At 35.7% G+C, this 27071-nt stretch overlaps 1 protein-coding gene across 8 annotated transcripts in view; it reads right to left on the bottom strand.

The window, feature by feature from the left end:
- Positions 1-205: 205 nt before the first annotated feature.
- IKZF2 (IKAROS family zinc finger 2) overlaps positions 206-27071 on the bottom strand; it is a 178456-nt gene continuing 151590 nt past the window's right edge. For 4 of the 8 annotated variants that reach the window (XM_027122225.1, XM_027122234.1, XM_027122242.1 and 1 more), the window contains 3 exons: positions 22764-22901; positions 14546-14689; positions 220-8631 (listed from right to left, as the gene is read on the bottom strand). In XM_027122225.1, the coding sequence (XP_026978026.1) occupies positions 7907-8631; positions 14546-14689; positions 22764-22901 (1007 nt within the window). In that variant the 3' untranslated portion in view covers positions 220-7906. Of the gene's footprint in view, positions 8632-14545; positions 14690-22763; positions 22902-27071 lie in introns of all 8 variants that reach the window. The other 4 variants (XM_027122251.1, XM_027122271.1, XM_027122280.1 and 1 more) reach the window with 2 other exon arrangements.

The following is a 27071-nucleotide window of genomic DNA, read 5'->3' as shown; positions in this document are numbered from 1 at the left end:
ACAAAACATAGGTTACTTTGTTCTCTGCTTTGGTGGACTACATAGTAATGATGGAGGTTTCTGACCTCACATGTACCCAAATCTCTGGGTCAGAAAGCAAGACATGTATACACAATGGCAATGATAACTTAAGCCTGATATGATTCAATAGTTCAGTTTTCTGTATTTGAAAGATGTGTTTGTGTACAGAATTTTCGCCAGAAAGTTTTTATAGCAAACTTTTTATGTCAGAAGTTTATTTTATTGGTAAAATATTAAATAATATACAGAATTAAAAACTGCACTTACACTTCTGAGAAGAAATAAATCTTGGACAAATTATATGCTTGTTCCTGAGATTCCCTAAATTTATTCCAGTAGCTGTGCACTCAGACAGTACAAACCTTTATAATATAATCCTTTTCACAAAGTATTACAAAGTTTCTGCAGCTTCTTTAGTTGTACATACATACAGACACACACTCACACATGCATATACAACACTCATACACGTATACACAATACCCACATACATGCACAGAACATGTATGTGTGTGCATTAAAAACAAAGAAAATACAAGTCCCACATTTTAGTCTGCAGTGACAAAACTGTTAGCGGAGGTCTCCAAACTGGTATATAGCAGAGTGACTTGTCACACAGCTGCAAAGACTGTTTCAGTATTTCCGTAGTAAACCTCATTTTCTGAGGTATGGTATTTGAGCCTTAAAAAAACTACATTACACTGAGCAAACCTGACACACAAGGTCTGGAATTTTAATTTTACATATATATTTATATATATATATTTATATATATATATCTTTTTTAAACAATAGTTTTTATTTTCCCAAATTATTAGTTTGAAAAAAAATGAGGTTTACTGGTTTGACCTATTTTTTTTTCGCTTCTAAAACTTAAAATATCCTAGAAACTGTCAAGCAATTAGTTTTTAAAGTAGTCTTAATTACCTTTGGTATTGTTAAAGAAAAAAAATCTAAAATGGCCAAGACATATACTGTACAAATGCAGTAACTGCCTTTAAAAGAAATGCCAAAGAAATGTTATCTTTTAAACCAAATATGTATTTACATTACAGCAGTTTTACTACAGGGACACAGGTATGTATAAAAAAAAGAAAATCAGAATACTACATATAAATATGTATGATATGAAAAATACCTCTTACTTAAGTTTGTATGAAAACAGGAGTGCTCCAAATATTTCTTAAAATTTTTCTCCACTAGGTGATAGGTAAGTGTTTAAAATTGAGCTAAGTGCTTTACTTTTATTTTAAAGTTCATTTCCAAAAGGAGAATAGAGAAATAAAAAAATACTAGGTTCTTAATTAAAAACACTGGGTAAGGGTCTAAAAAAAAAATTCAGTCTCTAAGAATTTCAACTTTAGGACACATTTCTCAGGCAAAAGATTACTAATTGCAAAGAAAATTTAGCCTAAATAGAGATACCATGAGATTAGACCAGTAGTTTCCACGTTCTCTAATCTTTTGACTGTGGAGTGTTTTTCTTTTTGCTTGTTGTGTCCTTTAACTAACATACCATAATTTTCAAGGGTTTCTTTTTGTCTTTAACTAAAGAAAGAAGGAGAAAAATAACCATAGTTTTTAAGACTTCAAGAAAAGTATTGCACTTGTACAGAAAGAAAAGAAAACATCGTTTAAACTACATAGTAGAAGCAATCATTCTGGGATTGCAAATAACACATGGTCTAAAAGGTCAACTATTAAGAGCAAAGGTGGAGCCTGGAGAGCCCACTCCAAACCTGGAATATTATTATAGTAATGTTAAAGCATTTTCTCCCAACTGGGAGATAGTTAAGACTTTTTGCTTCAGATTTTTAACATCTTTCTAAATTCTTGCAAAAAATTGTTTAATCTCTCATAATACACATTTTAGGAAGAAAAGCGAATCAGAACACAAAATCCAGCAAAAAAGGAAGGCAAACATATCATGTTATTATGATTACATAATCTCTGAAGTCATATTTTAGATACCCAATATTTGAAAGTGAAAGTAACACAAGGGTTATATACCTTACTAGTTTTAATCCAACTACCTTTTTAAAAAAATTATAAAACTACACTTGAGTATAAAAAATATGTCAGCAGATTATACAGCCAACAAAAATCATACACAAAAAATTAAGACTTAAGAGACCTGTGAATTGGAAATAAGAGTTGACCTAATCCTCAAACTAGTAGGGAGAGAGAGAGGCAGAGATGTCCAGAGACAATGATGGAGGGAACGTGGACAGAGAAAAGAAAAGAGGTGGGGAGAGTAGACAAAATTTAAGAGATCACAAAGAACTTCACTACATAGAAGGGGAAGTGATTTATGTTAAAATCTGAGCGTGCTTGACAGTCAAAATGTTTTATCACAGTTTCAGAAATTGAACTACTTAAAAAAAACAAACACAGAAGAATAAAACAACAAAAAACAAAACCCAGAGTCTTTCCCTTGTTACAGTGTATTCATTAAAAAAAAAAATCCATTTCCAGTAAATTAAGTAGAATCCTGATAAGTGCATAGTTGGGGATTCAGTGACCTCCACCCGTTCAAGAAGCTTTCCTTACTGTGTGTCACTTGAGGTAATTTGAAGGGCCCGATTAACTGCAAACTGGCTTATCTGTACCTATATGAAGTTTTATGCTGTACTTTATGTGGCTTAGCAGAGGGCCTCTAAATTTTATACTTTATTCACAATAAAAAGGACATCTTAGAAAACTAGTCATTCATGTACCACTCTCTGTATGGGATAAAGGTTAATTCACAACAAATTTATACAGAAAATATACAAATGCCATGTTACGGGAGAAAAACCCCATAAACAGAATTAGGAACTTATTTCTAAGAGTGTGTGTGAAAAATATCCACAAACTTACAGTACAGCAAGAGAAAACTGAAAGGCTAAAAATACAATGTTACATAAAAACCTTATGGAAATTCCAAAATTTTAGGTTTCTGCAATAAATGTAAAAATATTCAAGATGTCATTATTTGGCCTAGCAATACACTATGATAAAAAGAAACACTAGATTATCACAGCTTCTTGGTCATATGACATTTGCTTTGAATAACAAGCAGCTCATTTTTAAAAAAGCTGTCATATTTTAACACATCCATTGCAAGTAATACACAACCATGGTAGGAAACCATTTGAGATTATGCTTTGGAGAACAGCAATGTGATATGACTGTTCAGTTTTGTTTTGTTCAAGGAGAATTAATTACCTGCTTCTCTACATCATTCCACAAAACATTAACAGGTTAGAAGACAGAAGTTCTAAGACTAGCAGAACACTAGTCTACAGGTGAAATTCCAAAACAATACTATATTTTATTGACCAAAAACTCCACTAATAAAGCCTTGTATGATATTAGAACTTATTCTTCCTTAAAAACAAAACAAAAACACATACCACAATGCAATTCACAGCTACAATTTCCCTCTACCTCATATTTTACCTGCATAATCTTGTAATGGTATTCAGAAATATTATCAAACTAAAAAGATATTAACATCTGGTTTCAAAGTTTCCTTTTACTTTAAGCAGATAAGCTGAAAGTCTCTGTATTGGAAATTCCTCTAACAGTTTTGACCTAGGAACGCAAAGAAGAATTATATAGTAATCAATTTTAAGTGATTTTTAAAAATACATAATAAAAGTGTGGTAGAGCTACAATGGCTAACCAACACTCTCTCAATGCATTTTAAAAAGGCACCAATATAAATAAATTTTGTAAGTATTTAATACATTAAATTCAGGATCTTAAGACCAGTTACTGTATATTTTAATTATTTTGCAGAAACTGGAGGTTTAAAAACATTTCTAAGATAACTTTCATATATACAGACTTTAATTTCACCCCCCCTCCCCCATTCTTCTTTACTTTTGCATTTGGGGAATTTTCTGTTTTAGAATAATTTTCACACAGATAGTACTTACTAAAATATATATAAAATATAACTAAAGATGACCACAAATGTAACTTATCCCTTTTTGTAAAATGAACAGTTCAAAGTTAAAAAATAATGTATCCAGTACCTCCTATAATCTAAGTTCTGTCTTGAAACCAGGAGCATATAGTTTTTTATTTGTATTTTTGCAGCCTTTTCTGTTCTTTTTCCACCATAAGGAATCACTTTAAAGATAACATTTGGGAAGTAAGTAAAACATCATTTTCATCTAAATGCCTTCACTGATGTAAGTTTTGTCAAACATTTATAAAATATCATAAAACTTCATGGTTCTGTGAGGTCTACAACTCAGACACAAAAACCATAAATCAAAACAATACCAAGCTCACTAAAACATTCTTGTCTTTCTCCATTTGTCAACAAGTAAAAGTTGAAAATTTTTCTTTTCTGTATCTTCCTATTCAAAAGTAATTTGTGTTTCTTTCACTTTGGAGGTTATATCAAATCAACTTAAAGCCTTTTTTTTTTTTGATTTGATTTGTTTTGATTTGTTCTGTAAGTACACAGTAAAGCCTCACGGTTTGAGTTGAATAGTTGCAACTAGTCCTAAAGACACACTAGTAACTTTAATATTTCTCAGTACAATCTGGTAAAGTAAACCTACTAAGTTGCTCAGGTATTAACTATAATTTTAACTCTCTATAGGCTCTTGCAACACATCTGATCACTGTGCTTTTTTTCATGAATTTTCTTTAAAAGAATGTGTGTGTATGTGTACTATGATGCATGTATATAGCTGCTTGTATGTATGTAGGAGAGACAATCCCTACTTTTAGCCAAATCTGAATCCTAGTCTCTCGTTCTCCCATTTTGTCCCTCCAGAAAATTCTCAATGGCATGTTTCAACAACTCAAAATCTCTTCCAGTGTGCTTACTGGTCACTTTCACTATTTTAACAAGCCAGATTAGAATGGCTTTTTAAAAGTGATTGACCACTATCAGAGAGAGGTAACACCTTTCTCTAACAGGAGCTGGAGATAAAATTCTGGGCAAAATTAGGGCAAAGCAATGTGATGAATTTTTGCCAAACTGGAAAATACAGAAGCTAACCTATTTTCATGCCCCTCAAATAATCTGTAACGTGAAATCTCACCTAAATAAACTGGGCATATAACTGTTATGTAAAACTTGATTTATTTGGTGTCTGACTCTCATATCTATTTTTAGGTGCTACCACCTTGCATATTTCCTTTCATGAAGAAGCATGCAAATATAGCCATCCAGGGTTTCCCAGAAGCACTGTGTCCACAAAAATTCTGTCTAACCTACACATTCGAATTGATCTTGTCCTTATTTGTCCCTGCCATACCCTGAGCCATCTTTACCTCTTTTTGTTCCTTATATAAAGCTAAGAAAGTACAAGTACACACTTGTAGCAAATACACTCTCAAAAGTATTAAGTCCCTTCAATAAAAAAGATTCTCAGAAAGATGAAATCAGAAAAGGAGAGTGCATTAGTACTGTCCTCATGGGGGTACTATGGAACTCTGTAGGTCCACCTAAATTCAGTTTCATCCCAGGGCAGGTAGGTACATGATTGTTCATACACTGAAAATAAAAAATAGTAACCAGGAAAAAAATTCATAGATGATGCCAGCCAAAGTTATGAACATACTGACTGCCATCCAAACATTTCCTTGAATTGTAGTAAAACACAAAATCACTAGCCTTAAATTATTTCCCTTCCTCTAAAAGGAAAAAAAAATTAAATTCCAATTATTTATGAGGGGTTGGGGCAGGTGGGTGAGGAAGTCTCAAAGACATGCTTCACCTTTGAACACACTGTATGTTCACGATGCAGTAATGTACCAAAGCATGCAGGAAAAGTGACAGTGGACGTTCTCTTTAAAACAGTTTGCATTTCTGTTTTGGTGCCTTCTCTCAGAGTTAAAGGAACAATTTAGACATTTCTCCAGAAATAATTACCACAGAGGGCTAGTAAAAGAGAGTTGCGTTGTAACCATTTTTGCCTAGCTCTAGCTGTGTCAGTGCTTAGAAGCTGCTTACATAAGCAGATGGTAAACTAGAAAATGAGTGAAGAACAGTACTGGGACCAGATCTGCCTATCTGTCCACAGTTCTCTAGTCTTGCTAATTCTCACATCATTCTTGCATCATTAAGAAACACAGTTTCAGCATCCCATGTAATGACTTTTTTTTTTTTTACAGCGGTTATCAGCTTAATGTAATTTTAGTATTCAGAAATGGTTATCAGATAATCCAGTCATGGTCAGGCCTGTCCTCCGTAAACACAAACGGTAAGTTCCCCCTCCAAGGGTGTCCCCCAAGATGAATTTAATCAGTTTCATTCAGTTCCTCCCCTCTAGTGCTGTTAGACTGCAAAGAAAAAGCAGAGGAGCACCCATATAAAAGAAATTAAAATCTGTACATGAAATATGGCAACATATGTATGAATTGAAAGAAGAAAAATTCTGTAGTAAGGGATTGAGATTCATTTCTGACAAGAACTTATAAATAGTTGCATGTTTTTGAGACAGAAAAATGTGGACGTGGAGACTTAAGCTTGGAGGTTCAGTCACATTCTGGACTCCAAGAAAGGTAAAAATAAGTTTTGCTTTTCTGTCTTATCTATAGTTAATGTACCGGTTACAAAGACGTTCCCCTTTTCCTTGTACCAAAAAGTGGTAAATATTATTATTGAAGAAATACTAGAATAAATAGCCCTAGTTCCATAATCTTATGGGGTTCAAGTTACCACATTCAGGTCAAATTAGCAATTGCTCTGAGGAGATTTTGAAAGAAATAGCCTATGGCAAGATTTTTATAGACCTTCCACTAGAAGAGTAAAAGAAGAATAGACTATGGACAAAACACTGGGTGGTCACAGCTTGAGAAAAACCAGTGAAAAGAGAAATACCAGAAAAGGGATTTCTGAGTGGATTTTTTCCCCCCTACTGTTAGTCTAATTATATTTTTCTGCTGACTGGTTAACACTGATTAAATGCTGATAAAGTGACAATCGTAAGCATACTTTTAGAAACAGATACATATACTATGCTGCCATCACATTACAACTTTAAAAGAAAACTTCCCAAGCAAATTTAAGAAAAGCAGAGGTCCCTTCTGGAAACTACTGACTGCCTCTTAGCCGCTCTTAAACCATGTTATTCTGAAAACTAGATAAAAATACTATTCATTAAAGGTGTTAAAAGTAAGGCTGCCAGGGTGTCTATAAAATGCCAGTCATCAAAACTATGGAAAAACAGTGCTTAAGTTTAGAAAAATAAGATCCTAGGACCTCACATGTATTTGTAGCTGTCCTTAACTACCTGTAGTTTAAAAATTTTGCTATATGGTACAGTGTACAACATACCGTATTATAAATTCCATAGGGGAAGTAAACACAGAACCCACAACAACAACTCATCCAAGGAGTCATCACTGAAAATAATGTGTTTGTGTTCCATGATCTCTAGAGGGAAAAAAAAAGTTTACATTTTGAAACAAATTCTTCTTGAACAGTAAAATTACTTATCCCATTTTAAACTGTGAAAGTCCTACCCAGAAAACGCTAATCTTCCTGCCTTCAGTCGTAATCCTGAACATCAGTGGCAAATTAGAATCCTTAGGTGTGAATCTTTACGAATCAAGTGATTATTCTTTCCTCAAAGCATGATATACCTTAACATCTATGCATGGCAGAAATGAACTGCTCTTTAATTCCCACAAAATAAACAAGCCAAGTTGTCAAGAAACGATATCCCATCCCTTCTCTCTTCTGTTTCTTCCTTCCTTATTGTAATTAGGCAGAGCAAATGACACTGCGTCCACAAAATAAGAATTAATGACAGTAATAATATTAAAAAAAAAAAAAGGTATGTCAACATCTGAAGAAGGTGGGATTGTAAGTGCAGTATTTCTTCATGTGCAGTTCATTACTTCATAGGGGTCCCCTTTGGAATGAAAAGGCCTAGTGGAATGTGTGCTCCCCTCGAACAATGTGTGATGAAAACTCATAACGGTCCTGGCTTCTGTAGCCACAGATGTTGCATTCCAGTGGGTCCCGGTAGCCATGGCAACCCATGTGAATGGTGTACATGACATGGTCTAGGAAAAGGACTCGACAGTGCTCACACTTGAAGGCCCTAATCTGTTCTCCTTCTCCATTAAAGACCTTGTAGATGTCCTTCAGCGAGCCCTTAGGAGCCTTGGTGGTATCCAAAGCCTTGACATCCTCCTTCATGTAAGCTGGGCTTTGTTTCCTCTTGGGATTTAAGGCTGGGTTTCCTTGGTAGGACTGGTGGTCATCATGGCTGCTTTCTGAGTCAGTAGAATCTAGGCAGCTATTGCTGGGAGAGGCCTCTCTTTCCTGGGGTCGACTCTTTGGTCTGATGAGAGAGATAGGGCCATCCATGTTGTTTTCATGACTATCGGAGGTTTCCCTGCTAATGGGTCTTTCTATCCTATTTGGATGATAGACCTGAGAATAAGCTGAGCTTATAACTGGGGCCACCTCAGCGATTGTGCTTGGTGGGTGCTGCATCAGAGGGTGAAGGGCCTCAGCTCCAAGGTAGGTGATTGCATTGTTGATGGCTTGGTCCATCATATGAGACTGCATCAGCTCAGCCTCCTTCTCATATGTTAAGTTCATATCAAAGTGAATGTCTGGGTAGCTGAATCGCATGAGCTTTTCCCCTGAAAGACAGAGGGGGAGAAAAGTAAAAAAGAAAAAAAAGAACACAACAAAATAAGTGGTTGGACTAAAAATATAAAAGTACAAAGTTAACTCATCACTTCCATTTTCCATAATATGGTATCTCTTATTCTTTAGATCAAGCATTTAAGCTCTTTAATTCTGCTGAGACTCACAAATACTCTTCACCTACAAAAAGGATTAGTAATAAAAATTTCACAAGCCATTTGCACTTGTTCTAATGCCACCACGAAAATGCATCTAGCCTAAAAGTTATAATTGTGTGTTATCTTATTTTCATTCTCTATTAAAATGTCCACTTGTCTAGAGCTCAGCCACTATAGGAGAAAGAAGAAATACCAGGTGAAAGTAAGTCAGAGATTATACTTGTTTTTGCGTACTTTAAACATCAGTGACCAAGCTTCAAAGATCATAAAAGCGAGAGTGATCTGGTTATAACACTTGTTATCTCACAATCGTGTAGGCTTAATTTGGTTGATATAGGTGCTATATTAGAGAAAGATTATAGATCCAATACATGTCATTCTGGAAAATTTTAAAATGCCACAATTAAAATACTGTTAAAAGCTGATATTGTCTGATAAACTGAATGAAATTTAGGGCTATATAAAAATAGAATATTTCCCAAAGCACTTACTTATAAACTTGGAAAATACTATGTTCCATTGTTTTGCTTCTTGAAATGGATAATTATTCATTTTTGCATCAACCCTTTCTTATTTAGACACATGTGCAATGGTGCTGGTATGTATGTATACCCATTGTTAGTTTTCTATACATTTTCTTGACTGAAGGATATTTGTAGTTTTCCCTTTAACATTTACTTCAACTAATTTAATTTTACTTCAGTATTTTACTTCAACATAATATCTAATAGTAACTATAAAAGAGTCTGGTGCATGAAATAGTAGTTTAAATTTTTCTCCTTCAAATATTGCCAGCTTTGGACAGAATATTTTATCTTTGAAAACTTCTGCCACTAAAACAATGGGTTCTCCTACTAATACTTAGTTACTTTGATAGGTAAATCTCACAGATGAATGCTTCTTTAAAATATATGTGAAGTTCTTAGAAACATTTAGTATGCTGTTGTAGGTGCCTAACATGTGACGCTGATCCATAGAACTGCATTCTGGAAAAATACTTTCATGTGGCTAGTATTATTACAGGTTTGAAGAAATGTCCCCTAAATGAGATGAAGGTAATGGTCAGAGTAATGAAAATGGAAGAAAAAATATGATGAGCAATTATCTTGTAGCATACAATTAAGATATTGCAACGTCAAGAGTTTAAAAGTTAAGCTAGACAAACCTAATCTATATTCTCAAAGAGTTTACAGTTTAGAGGGAGTGACAACAATTTAGGGATCATTTATAATACAGTGTGATATGTGGTATGGGGTCAAATAAGAGGAATACATAACTCATAGTAAAAGAAAACTTCTTGAAGAAAGTGACATCAGAGAGAAGAATGTGATGACAAATATTAGCCAAGTAAAGGAATGGTGGGGGTTGGAGCAGCTGGTAGGAAGGCTTAGAGGCTAGAGGGCATGACACATTCTAGGGATTACTTACACTTTGCATATGGCTGCGAATGGAAATAGATGAGAAAGTTGGCATCAGATAATATAAGGCTCATTCAACAATTAAGGAGTTTGAATTTTATCCTGAGAGCAGTAAGAACTGAAAGGGTTAAACAGGGAAGTGACTTAACTAGATATTTATTTAGCAAGATGGTTTAGGAAGTTCTTGCTGTAGAGGTGTAGAGATCATGGTGGCTTCAACTAGTAGAGTGGCAGTGGAAATGGAGAAAATTCGATGGAATGGAGAGAATTTTAGAAAATGTTGCTAGAACTTGGTGATTATCTAGACACAGAGAATGAGAAAAAGGTTAAGTATGGAGCCCAGGTTTCTGGACTGGGGAACTTAATGGATAGCAATGGGATAGAAAAGATGGTGAATTCAGATTGGGGAATACTATGAGTAATAAGTCATGTCTAATAAGTACTGAGATATAGTTTCAAACTCAGGAGAGAGATCTGGGCTTGAGATATAGATATGAGAGTCATCAGTTGATTGAAAGTAACTTCTGAAGCCATGGGAATAGATGATATCACCCAGGCATAGGTAAAGTGTGAAAAAGAGAAGGTCAAAAATAGAACCTGGAAGAACATCAAGATTTTTATGCCTGCCCATAAACTAGGGCAAGTGGGATTTGAGCCCCATGCTTCGAGAGCCCTGGGCCGTGCTGCTCATGGAATAAGGAACATACAGGGACAAGGGAATGTGCTTACCTGGAGCTTACACCCTAGACCATACTCTGGGTACCCAGGACCCCAGAATTCCTTCTCCAAATGGCTGGGAGCTTGCACCAAGTGTTGCACAGTCCTCTTCATAGGGTCCATTGTCCTGAGTACCAACTGTGCTGCCGGTATGTACACTCTTAGGCTTGAAGAACGGTCAATACACTACTCTTGTGTGCTGTGTGTGGGGTGCGATATGAAAAGAACTTGGATGTGCAGACTAAAATCTACACATAGGTACATAAGACCCCTTTTTGCTACTGGAAAGAATCAGGAGTGGGTTTAAAAGAAGGGCCTGGCTGCAGGTCAGGGAGTGGTGGCTCTCTGCTCATGCCTCCAAGGTCTGATGTGGAACTCCACGGAATCTGAGAATTCTATATTTATTTGAACTCAGTCTTCCAGATTAGGAGGTTAGAACACAATAGTTTTTAAGCCTGATTGACAATATTAAAATATTTAGGCATAAGAATTGAGGCCTCCATTACTACTGTTGTCCCATTTGCATAACTGTTGGGGTAAATCCATACAAAAGACTGAGAAGGAGTGGTCAGAGAAGCTGGAAGAAATGCAAGAGAGATCAGTGTCATAGAAACCAAGGAAAGAGAGTGTTTCCAAAGGAACTAACTATTCAGCAGTGCAAATGCTCTCTAGGTTTAAGATGGTCTAAAAAGGTTCCTCTGGACTTGACACTCTGAAGCTAGTGGACACCTCAGTGAGAATAATTTCAGCAGAGCACAAGGAAGGAAACCAGGTTGTACAGACTGGGGAATGAGTAGAAAGAAAGAACTTATAGAAAGCAAGTATAGAGAACTCTTTCAACAACTACATCCTTGAAGAGAAGGAGAAAGTAGGCAGCTGGAAAGAGACCTGGGTTTGGGGTTAGATTTTTTTTTTAATCATGGGAGTTTATCACATTGAATGCAAAAAGAAAAATGCCAATAGAAGGGAGAGGTTAAAAATATATGTGAGAGGGCTTCCCTGGTGGCGCAGTGGTTGAGAGTCCGCCTGCTGATGCTGGGGACATGGGTTCGTGCCCAGGTCTGGGAAGATCCCACATGCTGCGGAGCGGCTGGGCCCGTGAGCCATGGCCACTGGGCCTGCGCATCTGGAGCCTGTGCTCCGCAACGGGAGAGGCTGCAACAGTGAGAGGACCGCATACCGCAAAAAAAAAAAAAAAAAAAAATATATATATATATATATATATGTAAGAAAGGGGGGAAATAATAGTGTAAGTTATCTGGGGGCTGGGATAGGAGAATTCCAGAGCGCAAGAAGAGGAATTAATCGGAAAGAAGGATGCTTCCTTCATCAATGAAAGAAAGTATTCATGTGAATGCACGTGATCCTACAGGATTAGTGACATTATACTGAAATCATTTCAACTGATTTTATTTCCTATGAATCTAGATGTAATATCACCAAGGAGTGAGATACCATGTTTTGGGAGAGTAGAGAAAGGTCGAAATGCCCAAAGTGGCGAGTAGGAGAGAAAGCTATTCAGGGATGAATTAAAAGAAGGCTGCTATATAGTAGGGATGGGACAACCGGTATTTGAGATCAGTTACTCAAATTTTCTCTAAAATTACTAGCAGCTATGTAGATGTGGAAAAGAGGCTCAATTAGCTCCATTAGAGAGTGGGGTTTTACTAGGAGAAAGGTAGAAGGACAACAAGACAACAGAGTCATAGAATCTAAACTGAATAAGAAAAGAGAGGAGGAAACATATACAGAAAGTTCAAGGATCACTGGCCTGGAGGCCTTGATAAAATCAAAAAACAATATTTAACTGAGGGACATGATAAAAAGAAATTTACAGTAAGTGTGGAATGATGAAATTTCTCACTTCAAAAGACATCATAAAAACAGTTACTATGCAATTGTTTGTTATTCAGTTGACCCTTGAACAACATGGGTTTGAACTGCGCTGGTCCACTTATAGGAGGACTTTTTCACCAGTAAATACTGTTGAATCCATGGATGCAGAATAGTGGATATGGAGGAACTGTGTATAAGGAGGGCCAACTGTAAATTATATGCAAATTTTCTACTGTATGAGGGTCACTGCCCCTAACCCCTATGTTGTTCAAAGGTCAACTGTGTATTACCACTAGGATAGAATCCAAATAAAGAAAAAATACCATCAAATTCTAATAAAAATCTAATGTCCTTATTTTAGAATCAAAATGTACTTTAAAAAAACTACCCTTTTCTAAGGAATTTAATCAAATCGAGAGTAGCATCTCTAAGTCAAAGGAAATATGGAAATATTACAAAGAGCAGAACTAAGTAAATTCAGAAAATAGAATAGCAGTAAATTTCATATTTTTCCAACTATACTAGTCTCTAGTTGAGACATAGACATTTAATGGACATCCATCAAATTAATTTTAAAAACAGATGAATGATATTTTTAAAAAGTTATTTATAAACAGGAAGAAAGAGACACAGAGAAATAAAAGTAACTTAGGGCCCAAGGCAGATCTGAGTATACTCTCAGAGGCTAGTTTTAAACTGACCTAGTATAAACTATGATCCTTGGGGCTACCCTTCAGCATTCCTTGAATGAACTTTGTCAGTTAATCTCTCCAGCTTGTCTTAAACTGATATTTTGGTGATTTGTTAGTTCTTTAATTTTAGATTGAAAAGAAATCTTCTCTAAGTGTTTATTGGAGTAGGACAATTGTATCACCCTTTCCTCCCTGAAATAACCAAAGAAAAGATTTTCTCTCAGTCACTACTCAACCCTCACAAGGTGTTCTATAATGCGTTTTGACACTAGAATGTGAGAATCTGTTTATTTTTATCTCTTCTAATTTTTACTCTATGTAAGTCTATAAGAATATATATTACATATATAGTGATAATTCTTTATATTGAATCTGTTATTCATTCATTTTTTTTAAAAAAAACTAGATGTTTCTGTATCCTCAGAGATACTTTACAACTTAAACTCAGAGTTGGCATCATTCTGTATACTGTATCAAAGAATATCTGAGGGCTTGGAAATGAAAAAGGAAAGTCTAACACATCACATTTAATCTTTTCAGTTCAAAACTGTAGGCTACATGAAAACAAAGATCAAAATATGAACTATAGATCCAAATATGAAACATCTTGAATGTAGGCTGCTGCATTATATATTTTAGTGCAGAATTAAAAAAAAAGATTTCTTCATTCTAGATTAAATACTAAAAGCATTAACATTGTGTAAAGAAAACAGCTTAAAAACCTGGCGCTAATGCAAATTTAAAAAGATTACAAAACTGGCTAGTAGGCTACATCATTTCCCTTAAGTATTGTTATTTGTTATTTCACTTTATATAATATTTCATTTTGAGAAAGTAATTGATTACTATCACTCTTTCCTTCATTTCTCTTTCTTAGGCCCATATGCCTAAGGGTGTGTAGTGTGTGTGTGTGTGTGTGTGTGTGTGTGTATAAATGCGGTACACACGGAGTGGCATAATGGAGTAAAGAGATGGGCATTTACTTCATGAACTGAAATACACCAATATATATTTCTAGCACATGGGGACATGCCTTTGCTCATTAAAATCAATTTTTACAGAAATAAAACCCTTTGTAATGCTTACCCACAAACTTTTGTGGAGTGGAGCTTTTACGTTTTCCCATATTCCCTGTGAGCTTCTCTATGACAGCAGGTCTCTCAAAAGGCACCAGAGAAATATTGTTGTCCATAATAGGCTCTTGTTCCTTACAATCTTCCATAGGAGGTACTATATAAAACCATACAAAAAATGTAATCTGATAATTTCTTCAACATTTAAAAAGATACAAAGCTGGACTTGCCATCTCAATATGTGTTATACAAACATAAGCTAGTATGCTTGAATAAAAGTTAAGTAGAAAGAATAACCTCTAGTGTTAAAGTATACTTTTAACACTAGTGTGTGTATACTCACACACACACACACACAGAGGATTTGTTTTTATCCGAGTCTCTCTCAGATCAATGACATAAACTGTTGCCACTATTGGTGGCCAACATGTTCTTCTTGTGTCTCATCTTAGTCCTCTGAAAGTGTTTTTAGCATTGATTAAAATCAATACTACTTTAAGACTGCACTGTTCTCAAGGCTTCTGGAGTTTATTTTTCTAAAACAATTTAAGTAAGTCAATTTGTTTTGGAGGAAACCTTACACAGACACACAGAAGAGCAGTATAATATTTAATCAGTTTTTTTTCACCCATGTATTTTCCTGTAACAGATTTTCTACTTGATGAGCTGAGTGAGCTGTGAGCCCTATTGGCAGTAGCTACATACCTGCACAAAGCAGTCTTCATGAAGGAGATCCAGTTCTAAACATGTCCATGCACAGTAAACGGTGACAGCTTTATGATTGTAATTTATTTTAAAAAGAGCTCTTCAGCAGGACAACATAATCCATTTCTAAACTGGCATATTTGCTTACTAAACTACTGCTCTAATTCATTTGACATAAACTCTCCAGTCTAAGTTGCTGTGGGCTAATATATTAATTCATAGATATTGACATTACATATTGACATTTATGGTGTAGACACAGAACTTATAAAAGTTGTTTTTGAATAAAAATACTGTCAAAGGACATTTAAGTAAAGATAGAGGAATATCAGAGACAGACCAGATCAGTTGATTAAAACCAATATTCACAGGAAGGACCATGACTTATTATTTCTTGATTACTGTTGCTTTATCCAATTGTACTTGTGTCAGCACTGTTTGGAAATCTAAAGGTTTCATATCTTAGGATATCTTTACTTGTTCATCATGCACTGTAAAATGATTTATTCTGCTCCTTTCGTTTGTAAAGGGATAGCCCCACTGTGTGAAACACAATGTATTATCCTTTATAAGGGCAGACACTAAGAGTGAGAAAGCAAGAGATGAAAGTTAAGAAAATCCAGTGCACAATTCAGGTGACCTATTTAATAACCAATACAGGTTGCTGATTTTGAAGAAATGAAAAATGGCATCAGAAAATGTTTTTGTAATTCAAGCATGTTTAAAGACATCGATAGTCAACCTAAGTTTTGGGTTAACCTAGTATAGCCAGGTGGATGGGCCAGAAAAATTCAATCTTCAATCTCTATTTTAATGGCAAGGGATTCTGTAATTACTGGATGTTAATTTGGGAAAAAAATTCCAAGAGGAGACTTAGAAACAAAGAAACACATAGGTCACTTTCTATACAGGTATAATTCATGATATACAACTGCAAAAAGATGTCCCCAGGTATTACACACAACATCATGTCCTCTCTTAGCAACAAGTAAAATAAGAAAAAAAAAAAAACTTAAAAAGAAAAGCAAAGAAAGAATGACCACAGAATTCAAATAAGGGGGGCCAGGAGGATGGAATGGCAGTGGTGATGTGGAGGGGGGCCATGCAATTAGATACAGATTATTGTCAAAATTTTAACTTTTGTTTTAGGTGTTGAATTCACAGGCACTTACTACATTTTAAAAAATAACTATATACCTGAAAAACTGGCCATGAATGGACCAAAGATGAAAATATGTCATGAGCCAAGATCCGAAACGAAAGAAGGAAAGAGAAAAAAGTTTGTTGTTGTCAATCTTGCTAAAAAACAGCAAAACTGGTAACAGGGTTTGCCCCCAAATTGAATATACTAATTAGTTTTGAAATGAATAGTCTAAAACTTGGCAGTTTTGCTCTAAGTCTCACCTTGAATTTTCATATTTGCACACATTTAACACTCAAAACGAAACCTGGGTGTGGGAACTGTCCCACACCACCTCCACCTCAATTCAAGTGATTTGTCCCAAGTTCAATGAAGCTCATATGAACTGAAAACAATGACTTTGGCAGAGCTCTGATCTAACTTCTACTTCACAACCAACAGTCCTTTACATATCAAACATTAGTCTTGTTTCTACCATATCAGCAATAATAATAACAACAACAGACTCACCCTATGTGCTAAGTACTGTTTTAAGGCTTTCCATCTGATAATTTATTTAAGCTTTCAACAACCCACTGAGATAGGTACAATTACCATCTCTTTTATACAGATGGGGAAACAAAGACCCAAAGATGTAATTTTCTCAGCGTGCTTTTTAAAAAATTGAAGCATAGTTGATTTACGATGGGTTTTTTTTTTTCAATTTTTTTTTACTGAAGTATTTTCTCAGTGTTTATATCTAGTTAACAGGGAATATACGAGTAGAACCCAGGTGGTGTGACTCCAGAGCCTGGGCTCTTAGCCACTATTTGAGTGTTGACTTTGTATAAACAAGTTTGAAATATTTTTAAGGTCTCCACTGAGAAAAGATCTGACACATTTTATATATTACATAACTAATCTAAATTATTTGCTTTCATGTATCTGGGTGCAACTCATCAAAGTGCTTCTAGATATACATTGCTTGAAACACAAAACAAGTTGTCTAGTTAACTCAATAATGCATTAATCGCATTGTGAGACATTCAACTAGGCTAAGAAAATACCAATATGCAAACTCCACTTCTTAGAACAAACTTCATAACCAAATATCTTCCTTATTTTTGAAGTTATAACCATGATAAAAATATTTATCCTTGCATTATTTCATTATCTCACCACACTGATTAATCATAAAGATAGAACCATACAAGTGTTCCCAACATAGCTATTTTGCCAAACAATCCACTCAAATTTCAAATTCCAAGAAGACACAGTCTGAGGGACCTAGATTAGGTCACATGTCCACCCCCCACCAGAAGAGGGCAGGGCACCTAGACTGACAGTCCTGCCATGGCTTCAGCCGATTAGAGAGGACAGCTCTCTAAAGGAAAAGAGAAGTCTTGTTAACTGTAGGAGGATGAGGGCATGTATGACATTTATGACAGGCAAACAAAACAGATGTCTTCTATTTTGTCACAAACTTTCTCCATGTTGTAGAACATAAAAGAAGCTTTTATCTAAATTATATTCTTGACAACATTGGGCAGTGCCCACACTTGAAATCACTCTTTCCATTTTCCCATCCTCTGGTCTTACTCAGCTTCATTGCTCTTTTCTTCCCCTTCCTAATGTGTTCTTGGTCTTCTAGATGTCTTACTCTATGCTCTATATAAGGTTGTACCCATATAACCTTATAAAATCTCTTACTTTAGACTACTACCTATATAGTGATGGCTCCCACATCTTTATTGCCTACTGAGACTTCTCTCAAGAGCTCGAGATCTATATATTCAACTTCCTTCTAGATAGTTTCACTTGGCTGTCTCTCACAGGTGCCTAAAAGATAATGTGTTCAAAAACTGAAATCTCTATTTCCCTCCCCAAGCTTTCTCTTCTTTTCCTAATTTCCATCTCAGTGAATTGACACTACCATCTACCTGGTCATCCATGCTAGACACGTTGGGCAAATCCTAGATTTCTTCCCTTTCACCCAGTCTTCTACCCCTCCTCCCTATCATCTCTCCTTATATATACACATAGAGGTACTATGTGTCTTAGATTCTACATCTATAGTTGCTCTCAAATAACTTCTGCATATTGCCGGCTACTAAGTCCAACTCAACCAATCAGGAGACTGTTGCAATGGACTACTTGGCCCTATCTTGACTCTTCTGATCTATCTCCCACATTTCTAGCAATAAAATGTAAATGTAATAATACTTTTTAGGGTGAAGTACAAAATTCTTTGCTTAGCACAACAGGTTTTTGATGCCCTGTTCATTGCCTCTCTTTCAGGTCTTATCACCTTCCAATTTCTCTCGCCTTTACCAACTGGGCTCTAGTTATACATAAGTACTGGTAGGTCCTTAACCCACCATGCTCTTTTAGACTTCTATTTCTTCACACATGCTGTTGTTCTCTCCACATGAAACACCCTTTTCCATTTATTCAGCTGGCTATTCTGCCTTTCAAAACCCCACTCAAAATTTTCCCTAGAAATTCCTCTTGGACACCCACTGTGATTTAGATATCTGTCCTCTGTGCTTATCATCTGATGCTTATCACTCAGTGCTGTAACTGTTGGTTTACTGGTCTATTTCTTCCAATAGCTGGTAAGTGACTTTAGGTAGGGACTGAATTTTATTTGACTCTGTGTCTTTAGTACCCTTTACGATGTGAGACAAATGTAATAGTCAATGGATGTTCACTAAACATCTTAATGAAGGAAATGTTGTCACCCATTAGAAATAGGTTGAACAAGCTTACTACGAAGTTTATAGGTTCCCAATTGTCTCCATCCTTGCAATAAAGAAATTCCCTTTACCAAATAATTCAAAACATAAACATAAGAATATATATTCTTGCTTTAAAGTTGGCTGTCTTTCTGGGTCACACTTCCATTTTTGTCTTCAGGCAAGGAGGAAAAGCTAATTACATACTTTGCTTTTTAAAGCTTTTACTTGAAGCTGAGAAGACTTGAAAAATGAGCATAAAATAACTTTCAAATAAGATAATCTGCCATAAAACCCAATTCATCATTATCTTTATTTCCAAAACTACAAGTCATCAATTTCCTCCTTTTCCATCAAACTTGAGGACTTTCGATTCTAACTTGTAAATATGTCTCCAGTGTTTCATCCTTTTCTCCTGCTGCTTCTCTTCATCTTTTCCTTGGCATTCTCAGGCCTAGTCTCTCCTCACACTCCAGTCAGGCATCTATCCTTTATTCTACATTGGTGACACTGTTCTTTAGAAGACAGGAATTTGATTACCCCAATGAAATTCAAACACTGGATTAGCATGTAAAGCTCTATCGTTGCATCACAGCCTACTGTTTTAGTCTCATTTCCTACCACCCCTTTAACTTCAACTATGTTCTACGTCTAGAAACTTGTTAATGTTCTTTTATACCTCCAAGTCTTAGCCTATGGAAACTTCTCTCCCTGGAATGTGTTTCTGTGAATCTATCAGATCTATGCAATTTTTCTCATCCTCGTGTATGGATCAAACACTTCATTTAAGAAGCTTTTCCAAAAACAAACAAAAAAACCCAAACAAAAAAAGAAGCTTTTCCTTGACTTCTCCAGTCAGGTCACTTCTGCATCTGTGCTTCTGGGGAAGTGTATATGCCTTTATTAGAGCGTTTGCTTCATTTTATTGATCTTTTATGTATTTCCTACCAGACTACAAATATAAGAACAAAATTGTATCCATTTATCTTTATATTCCCAGAACATTCCATAGAGCTTGGCACATAGCAAGCCCTCGATATATGTTTCCTGAATGAAGTGAAAGAAAGTCTCTTTGACTTCAGATGCTTCCTCACTAGAAGGAGCCAACGTGGGAACATGTTTTGGGAAAGAAAGGCTAGGAAATATAACAATGTCAGATATGAAAAAGAAAGAATAGTAATTAATTTCAAAGAGCTAATGGGTGACCACAATAATGGCAACCCCCCTACCTACTCTGAAAGAAAAGACAGAATAACAGATACGATGTAACAGGATACTAAGAGAGGGAAGGTGTAAATATGAATTTCACTGTGGCTCTGTCAAAAACGAGTCACATGCCAAGCCATGTATGTGAGACAAGGTTAATGATGAACTGTAGTAGCATTTTATCCATATTGTCTCTCTTATGGCATTTATCGACTCCTACCTCATAGGGTCAATTCTCTATTAAGCATGTTAACAAAAGGAAGCAGAGATTAAGGATAATCTCAATTTATTATTAACACCACACCTAGAAAAAGTACAGCATGAAATAGTAGTAATATAAACTTATGTGGTTAAAACTCCATCCATTATTGAAGAACAAATATTTGGGTCTATAAATGATATCAAAACCTACCTGCCCCCTCCTGTGCACGCACACACTCCATCTTGGCTTTGTCCCCTGCTCTACCCAGTACCTGAGTGTCTTTCCCACTTTCCTCACTTCCAGTTTCAGAGCCATCTGTAAAGACCTTCGCCTGTCAATGGCTAAGCGATCTGGGGAATGGGGGTTGATGCTGAGGCTGTAGTTGTTTAGAAGTCTTTTTACCCCAAAATACACCTGTTGAAACTTTTTGGCACCACTTATTCTACAGCTGATTAATCTCTCAACAGATAGTTACATGTTGACTATAATTATTTATGTATGCCTTACCTCACTATAACAACATAAGGTCTTTTAGGAGAGATTCTATTTTTCGTATTCACATGTGTTTGCAACACAGTTTCATAAATAACTGTGAATGGAAAAATTAGTTAATAAAACTAATAATCCAGTCAAATGTCAAAATTGCAATGAGAGAATATTATACAGAAAAACTAGTAGTAGTGCCATACGGTGTCTTTGGAAAACTCTGGCATGCCCCATGCCTCCATCAGCTACCCTGCCTCAAGCCACCTCTAAAAGCAGCAATTTGAACAGAAACAATGTGCTCAGTAAGTAAATGAAACCTTAAATGCCTAAGTTAACACTGGTAAGTAACATAACTTTATAGGGGATGCAATATTTATTATTTCTTAATATTTAATGCCCTGAAATAGTAAAAAGAACTTTTTTTTTTTTTTTTTTTTTTGTACATCCGATCACTTTTAATTCACACCAAGCCTATGAGTGACAAACTCAGACATCACATATCTGGAGCAGAGTTGTTGGACTCCTAGGTCCACCATTTTAACCTCGATGCTCTGGATCCTATACTACTGTCATAGGCCCCAGCAATGCAAGCTTGCAGTACCAAATTTACAAAGACTTAAAACATGGACAGGGTTTTTAAAATGTTGGTTGATAATAATAATATAAAAACAAATAGACTCAACTCACAACAATGATAGAATTAAATCTGATTCTTTAGATTATATGACCTATCCTCAATACAAAGAAATGCTTCAATTATTCAGGATAACAAAATAAAAGATTCCCAGTTCAACAACAAGTAATCATTAGCTGTCCAATAAACATAGTTCCACAGTACATACTATATAAAACAAACAAAAACCTCACAGATAATTCTTGAGCTGCCTATAAATACAAAACCAATACTTATATTTTAAAAGTGACTACAGGATTTCCCAACGGTACTATTTAATACTGGGCAAATCTTTTTTAAATGAAAACTATAAATGTATCAGTAAGTTAACATTTCTGTATATATTTGTATGAATAATAAAATCAATCAGTATAAAAATATAGTAGGACCAAAGAGATGCCCCAAATCTAAAGAATTAAAATTCATAACTCTCCTTAAAAAGGATGATTTACTAACATTAACTTTTTAGTTATAGATAATTACTAATTGATAAACCTTAGGGACTGCTTTCCTACCCGCTATTGTAGGAGATCAGGATGTTTTGTTTGGGTTTTTATTTTTGTGGAGGGAAGTGGCACCTAATTTTGGTCTAGATTGTTCCCCATACTTGTAGAAAGCTAAATCAGTAACTTCCAAGATAAATCACAAGACAGATTGGAGACATTTTCAATTATATCACTGATCACTTACCTAAGAGAAATGAAAATACACAAATGAACGATTACTTCTTTTAGAAAACCTATAGACTTATGCGAAGCCATCTCAAACTCTTTGGTGCAGCCAATGTAAAAGAAGAGTAAAGAGTACCTTACTTTGGTGTATTCAAGGCCAGGCGCCATTATGATGGCAATTCAAACAAACGCTATCAGGAATAATTTGGGTGTATCACAAAAACTCAGTACAGCTTGTTTGCAAAGTGTCCCAAAGCTCAACTCATTTAAAGTACTTAAGATAATCCCATACAAAGTGAGTGTGACCTGAAATTGCTCTAAAATAGACTATAATGTTACCTTCATGCTGAAGGGTAGAGAGAACTATTTAACCCATAACAAATGACAAAAACAGTAGGGGAGAATGAAAATGGTGAATGCCATCGCTACCCACCATGGTGACTCATGACCTGCCCGGCAGCCTCCATGCTGACATTCTGGAGATAGTTGTGGCAGCGTTCCTTGTGCTCCTCCAGTGAACTGCGCTGCTTGTAGCTTCGTCCACAGTAGTTGCACTTGTGAGGTTTACCCACTGTGAAGAGAACTCAAGGTTAGTGTGCTGTGAAGTCTCATCCAAAGCAAAATTACCAGCTAACTTTTGATAGTCTGGAGGAAGCATTTATATGCTTTTCAGACTTAAATCTCTTCCTCCACCACACTCCAGTTGAGACAATTAAAGATAATAAACTTCTACCAAGATTAAAAGACAGCAAGAAAAGGCAGATCGTACCTTTGGTGATAGGGGAAATAATGAATCAAATCATGCTCTGACTGTACCCTAGATCATGAGAGGCTGATGATTGATCTTCAAATTATCTGACTCTTAACACTAACATTTACTCTTACACAGTTCTCTCAGCTCTGACTCACTCAAAAGACAAATCAGGAGTGTCCTAGATACATGATGAGAATTATTTTTATTTATTGGGAGGGGGCTGAGAATAGAGAATTTTACTGAAGGAAACTAAAATCCAACAACTTGAAATGTCATTGTCTAATGAAAAGATTATTCATGGGTACCAAGAAGACTAGAAAGAATTCAGGTGATGAGAAAAAGCACAGATAAAGGCAGAGAGTTTCTCTTTTCTTTCCACCTTGGTAAGAACTATTCACACATGCAAAACTTTGCGGCAGATCAGCCTATTCTCCTACATCAGTCAGCACTGTTCTTATATTACCAAGAATTATTAACCTACTAGGTGCTTTGAGTCAGGATTATTAACGATAATCACCAAAGCCCTAACATATTTAGTTATACAACGATAGTGATACTTAATTACATATTTCACATTCAGGAAATGAATTATTTTCTAATAGCCATATCTCATTATACCTGGTAAAATACATTAAAAAAAAAAACTTTCAAAAATTAAGAAGAAAAAAAACACATTTAGGGAAAGAGGTGTGTTTTAATGTAAGACTATTCACAAGGGTATCACAGAGCACTTTGATTCTTGGTGTTGAACGGATACAGAAAACCATAAAGCATCAGGTGGTCTGTTGCCAAAGCCCTCAGTTAAGCACATTGTGAATCAGGTCAGCTGCTCTCATTTGACTCCCTTAGGAATCATTTTGTTTTGCCTAGAGGACAAATAGACAACTCTTTTTCATGGTCAAAGATAGCATCCTCAACTCCAGGTCCCTTACAAACCCATGCTAGGATAATGGTCATAAATGAAATTGAAATACTTTAACAAGACAAGGTATTCACACCTGCATAAAGATTTCACTACATTGATTAAAAAAACCAAACAAACCTTTAGATTGTATTTGAGGTGCATATAAATTCAAATCAGTTATTTGATAATCGCAATTTTTTTATAAACCGTCTTAAAAAACAAAAGCTATCTAAGGCAGGATCAGTCATTTCTAAAAATACGAGGCAAAGTAACTTCTATTTTTCAGAACCAAGAATTTCTGGGAAGTAAAAACTAGGTAGCTTTTTATATTGTGAAGACTCTTACAGCATTGTGTGAGAGCATAAAAAATACAAGAAAATATTCTTTTAGTCAAAAATATTAATGTAAATAGTATAAATATATTTATATATAATTGCATTCCAAGATATGGGGCTACATATGACAAAAAGCCTTTTATGAATTTTCTCTCAACAAGTCTATTAAGCAACTAATACTTGTTAAGCATATACATTGTAGTTAACAGCCCACTATAAACTAGTTCCATCATCTCTGTCTTCCCCTTAAGTCCTGTTGCACTGTGTCCTGTGATACCTATGTTTTACTGTGAACATAATATCCTCCTATACTTCTTCCCCTTATTTCTCTAAGCAATTGACACCTTTTTAACTTAATTAAAATATAGTTCTTGTCCACTTCCCTTGGCTCACAACGCTCTATAAACTCCCAACTCCCCAGATAAGGAAGAAAAGACAGGATACTTTCTACTCCCCTCATTTTAGAATTCAACCCCATCTGCTTTACTTCAGCCTCTCCCATTTTGTCATCTATTTGTTTAAAATGTCACTCTTCCTCTCTTCATCCCATCCTTGTTCTCTGTGAGTATAACAGATATTGGAGTAAATTGCTCTAGAAGTATAACCTCAATTTCCCCAAATCTTCATCTGTATTCTATTCCAGGAATCCACATACTGGGTGACATGCTGGACTCTGACATCTCATAACTATTCTATGTCCAAGAAATTTGCTCTGGAAGTGTTCCACCTTACCCTTCTACATGTCTCATTTAATACATCTTTATTGAAAGCCTACTAGGTACCAACACTGGGACAAGGCTGGAATGTAAAGTGGAGAGCAAATTCTCATGGTGCCTATCCTCATGCAACCAACAGTCTGTTGAGGAAGACAGACATTTAACAAATATACAAGCAATACATTACAAATTGTAAATTCTACAGAGCTAAAGAATGGTAAGCTAGTATAACATGGGGACCCCAATTTAGTGTGAGAAGGTTGGACAGGAAGGTCTACCTGAGGTATGAACATTTAGGCTGATAACTGAAGAAAAAGTAGAAGTTCGTCAGATAATGGGGATGTGGGGGAGGGTGGAGGAGAGACAGTGTTTCTGGGAACTGCCGTCATCTCTTTCTATTTACTCTCAAGTTCTTAGCTCCTTCGAATTCTAGATCATGCCCTTGCTACTCTTTGGAAAATTATTTTCAAGCATCATCAACAGTCCCTTCCAAATCCAATGGCTCTACTACCCCTACAAGACCATTTCCTGTCAGTTCTTTGATATTTCTTTTTTTCTTCCTCCAGTTTTATTGAGATATAATTGACATAAGCACTGTATAAGTTTAAAGGGTACAGTAGAATGATTTGACTTACATACATCATGAAATGATTACCACAATAATTTTAATGGACATCTATTTTTCCTAAAAATCAAGGTCATGAAAATATTGTTTATATTTACTCCCTATATATGATGAGTTTAACTGTATAATAGGTATCAACTATATGAGTTAATATGTATAACATATGTATATATATTCACAGAAAAGGACCAGTCTTTTGCTACTTTTCTTTTTACAAATGTTATTATTTACAGTCTCACTATCTGAAACACCTTCATTCTGCTACCCCTCCTCAAAGCTCCCTTAACTCCCCAGTGCCATCTTCTCCAGGCTCCGGGTCTCCATGATGTAGTACCTTCAACACAGGGACCTTCTATCGCCCTTCCCCTAATAAAGTTCTATATTGAGGGTTAAAAAAAAAAAATTAAAAAAAGTCATCGATAGTCTCTGAAGTGCTAAATCCGGTAGACTTTAATCAGTCCAAAATGTTCCTAATTCCTTGCCTCTATCAAACTTTCAGGAGTCTTGAATCTCCTGTTTTAGCTTCTGGGATCAGATTCTGCATCCTCACTCCCTGGCTTCTCAATCTTTTCCTACCTGGTAAATATATATGTACCTCCAGGTTTTGCTCTCAGTACAGTAGTCTCCCCCTTTTCCCTCTAGATTAAGCCCTCATTTCTATGAAATGTCCAAATCATGCCTGGAATAATTTCCCATGTTTGGAAGCTCCTATTTGTCACAAACATTTAAAAAGTGATCATGGTGAACCCAAGGACACAGTTTCCCCCCTCTGTGCTCTCACAGCACTCTGTCCATATTCTGTTGATGCATTACTTATGATAACTGCATTGTAATTACCCATCTGATCTCTGTTTCCCTCGTCCTAAACAACGAGCTCTGTCATGAGGACAGAGGTCATGTTTTATTCAATTTGGAATTGATAGTGCTTACTGTAGTTATTAAACATAGGAGGTACTCAATATGTATTTGCTGAATGACTGTACTTCAACCTCATACTTCCAAATGCCTTTGGAGTATTGCGTTATGCATATTCCTCTGAAATCTAAAATCTAAAATTCAACATATCCAAAACTATCTTCCTCTACAAAACTACTTCTTTATTCTGACTGCTCTTTTGTGCGTTACCACTGTTTTAATAAACTAGACTCGTGATAAGGCAACCACTATTGTTGCCTCCTACCTCATTTCTCACATCCAAATAACTGCTCAAGTTTATCCCTCCTTCTCACTCCCAGAACCAATTTCCTAGTTCAAATGTTCATTACCATGAACCTGGGCAAGCTTAGTATACTTCAAACCAGGTGTTCTCTTCCCTTGTGTAATTATTTTACTCCTCTCCTCAACAACCTTCAATGACTTTTCACTTCTACTGAACAAAGTCCAAATCCCTGTACTTGGCATTCAGCA

The sequence above is a fragment of the Aethalodelphis obliquidens genome, unplaced genomic scaffold (genome assembly GCF_003676395.1).
Source record: "Aethalodelphis obliquidens isolate GAN/ISIS:26980383/991018 unplaced genomic scaffold, ASM367639v1 scaffold2, whole genome shotgun sequence".
NCBI classification, from domain to species: Eukaryota; Metazoa; Chordata; class Mammalia; order Artiodactyla; family Delphinidae; genus Aethalodelphis; species Aethalodelphis obliquidens.
The sequence above is the reverse complement of the archived record's forward strand: the minus strand, read 5'-3'. Positions and strand labels throughout refer to the sequence as shown.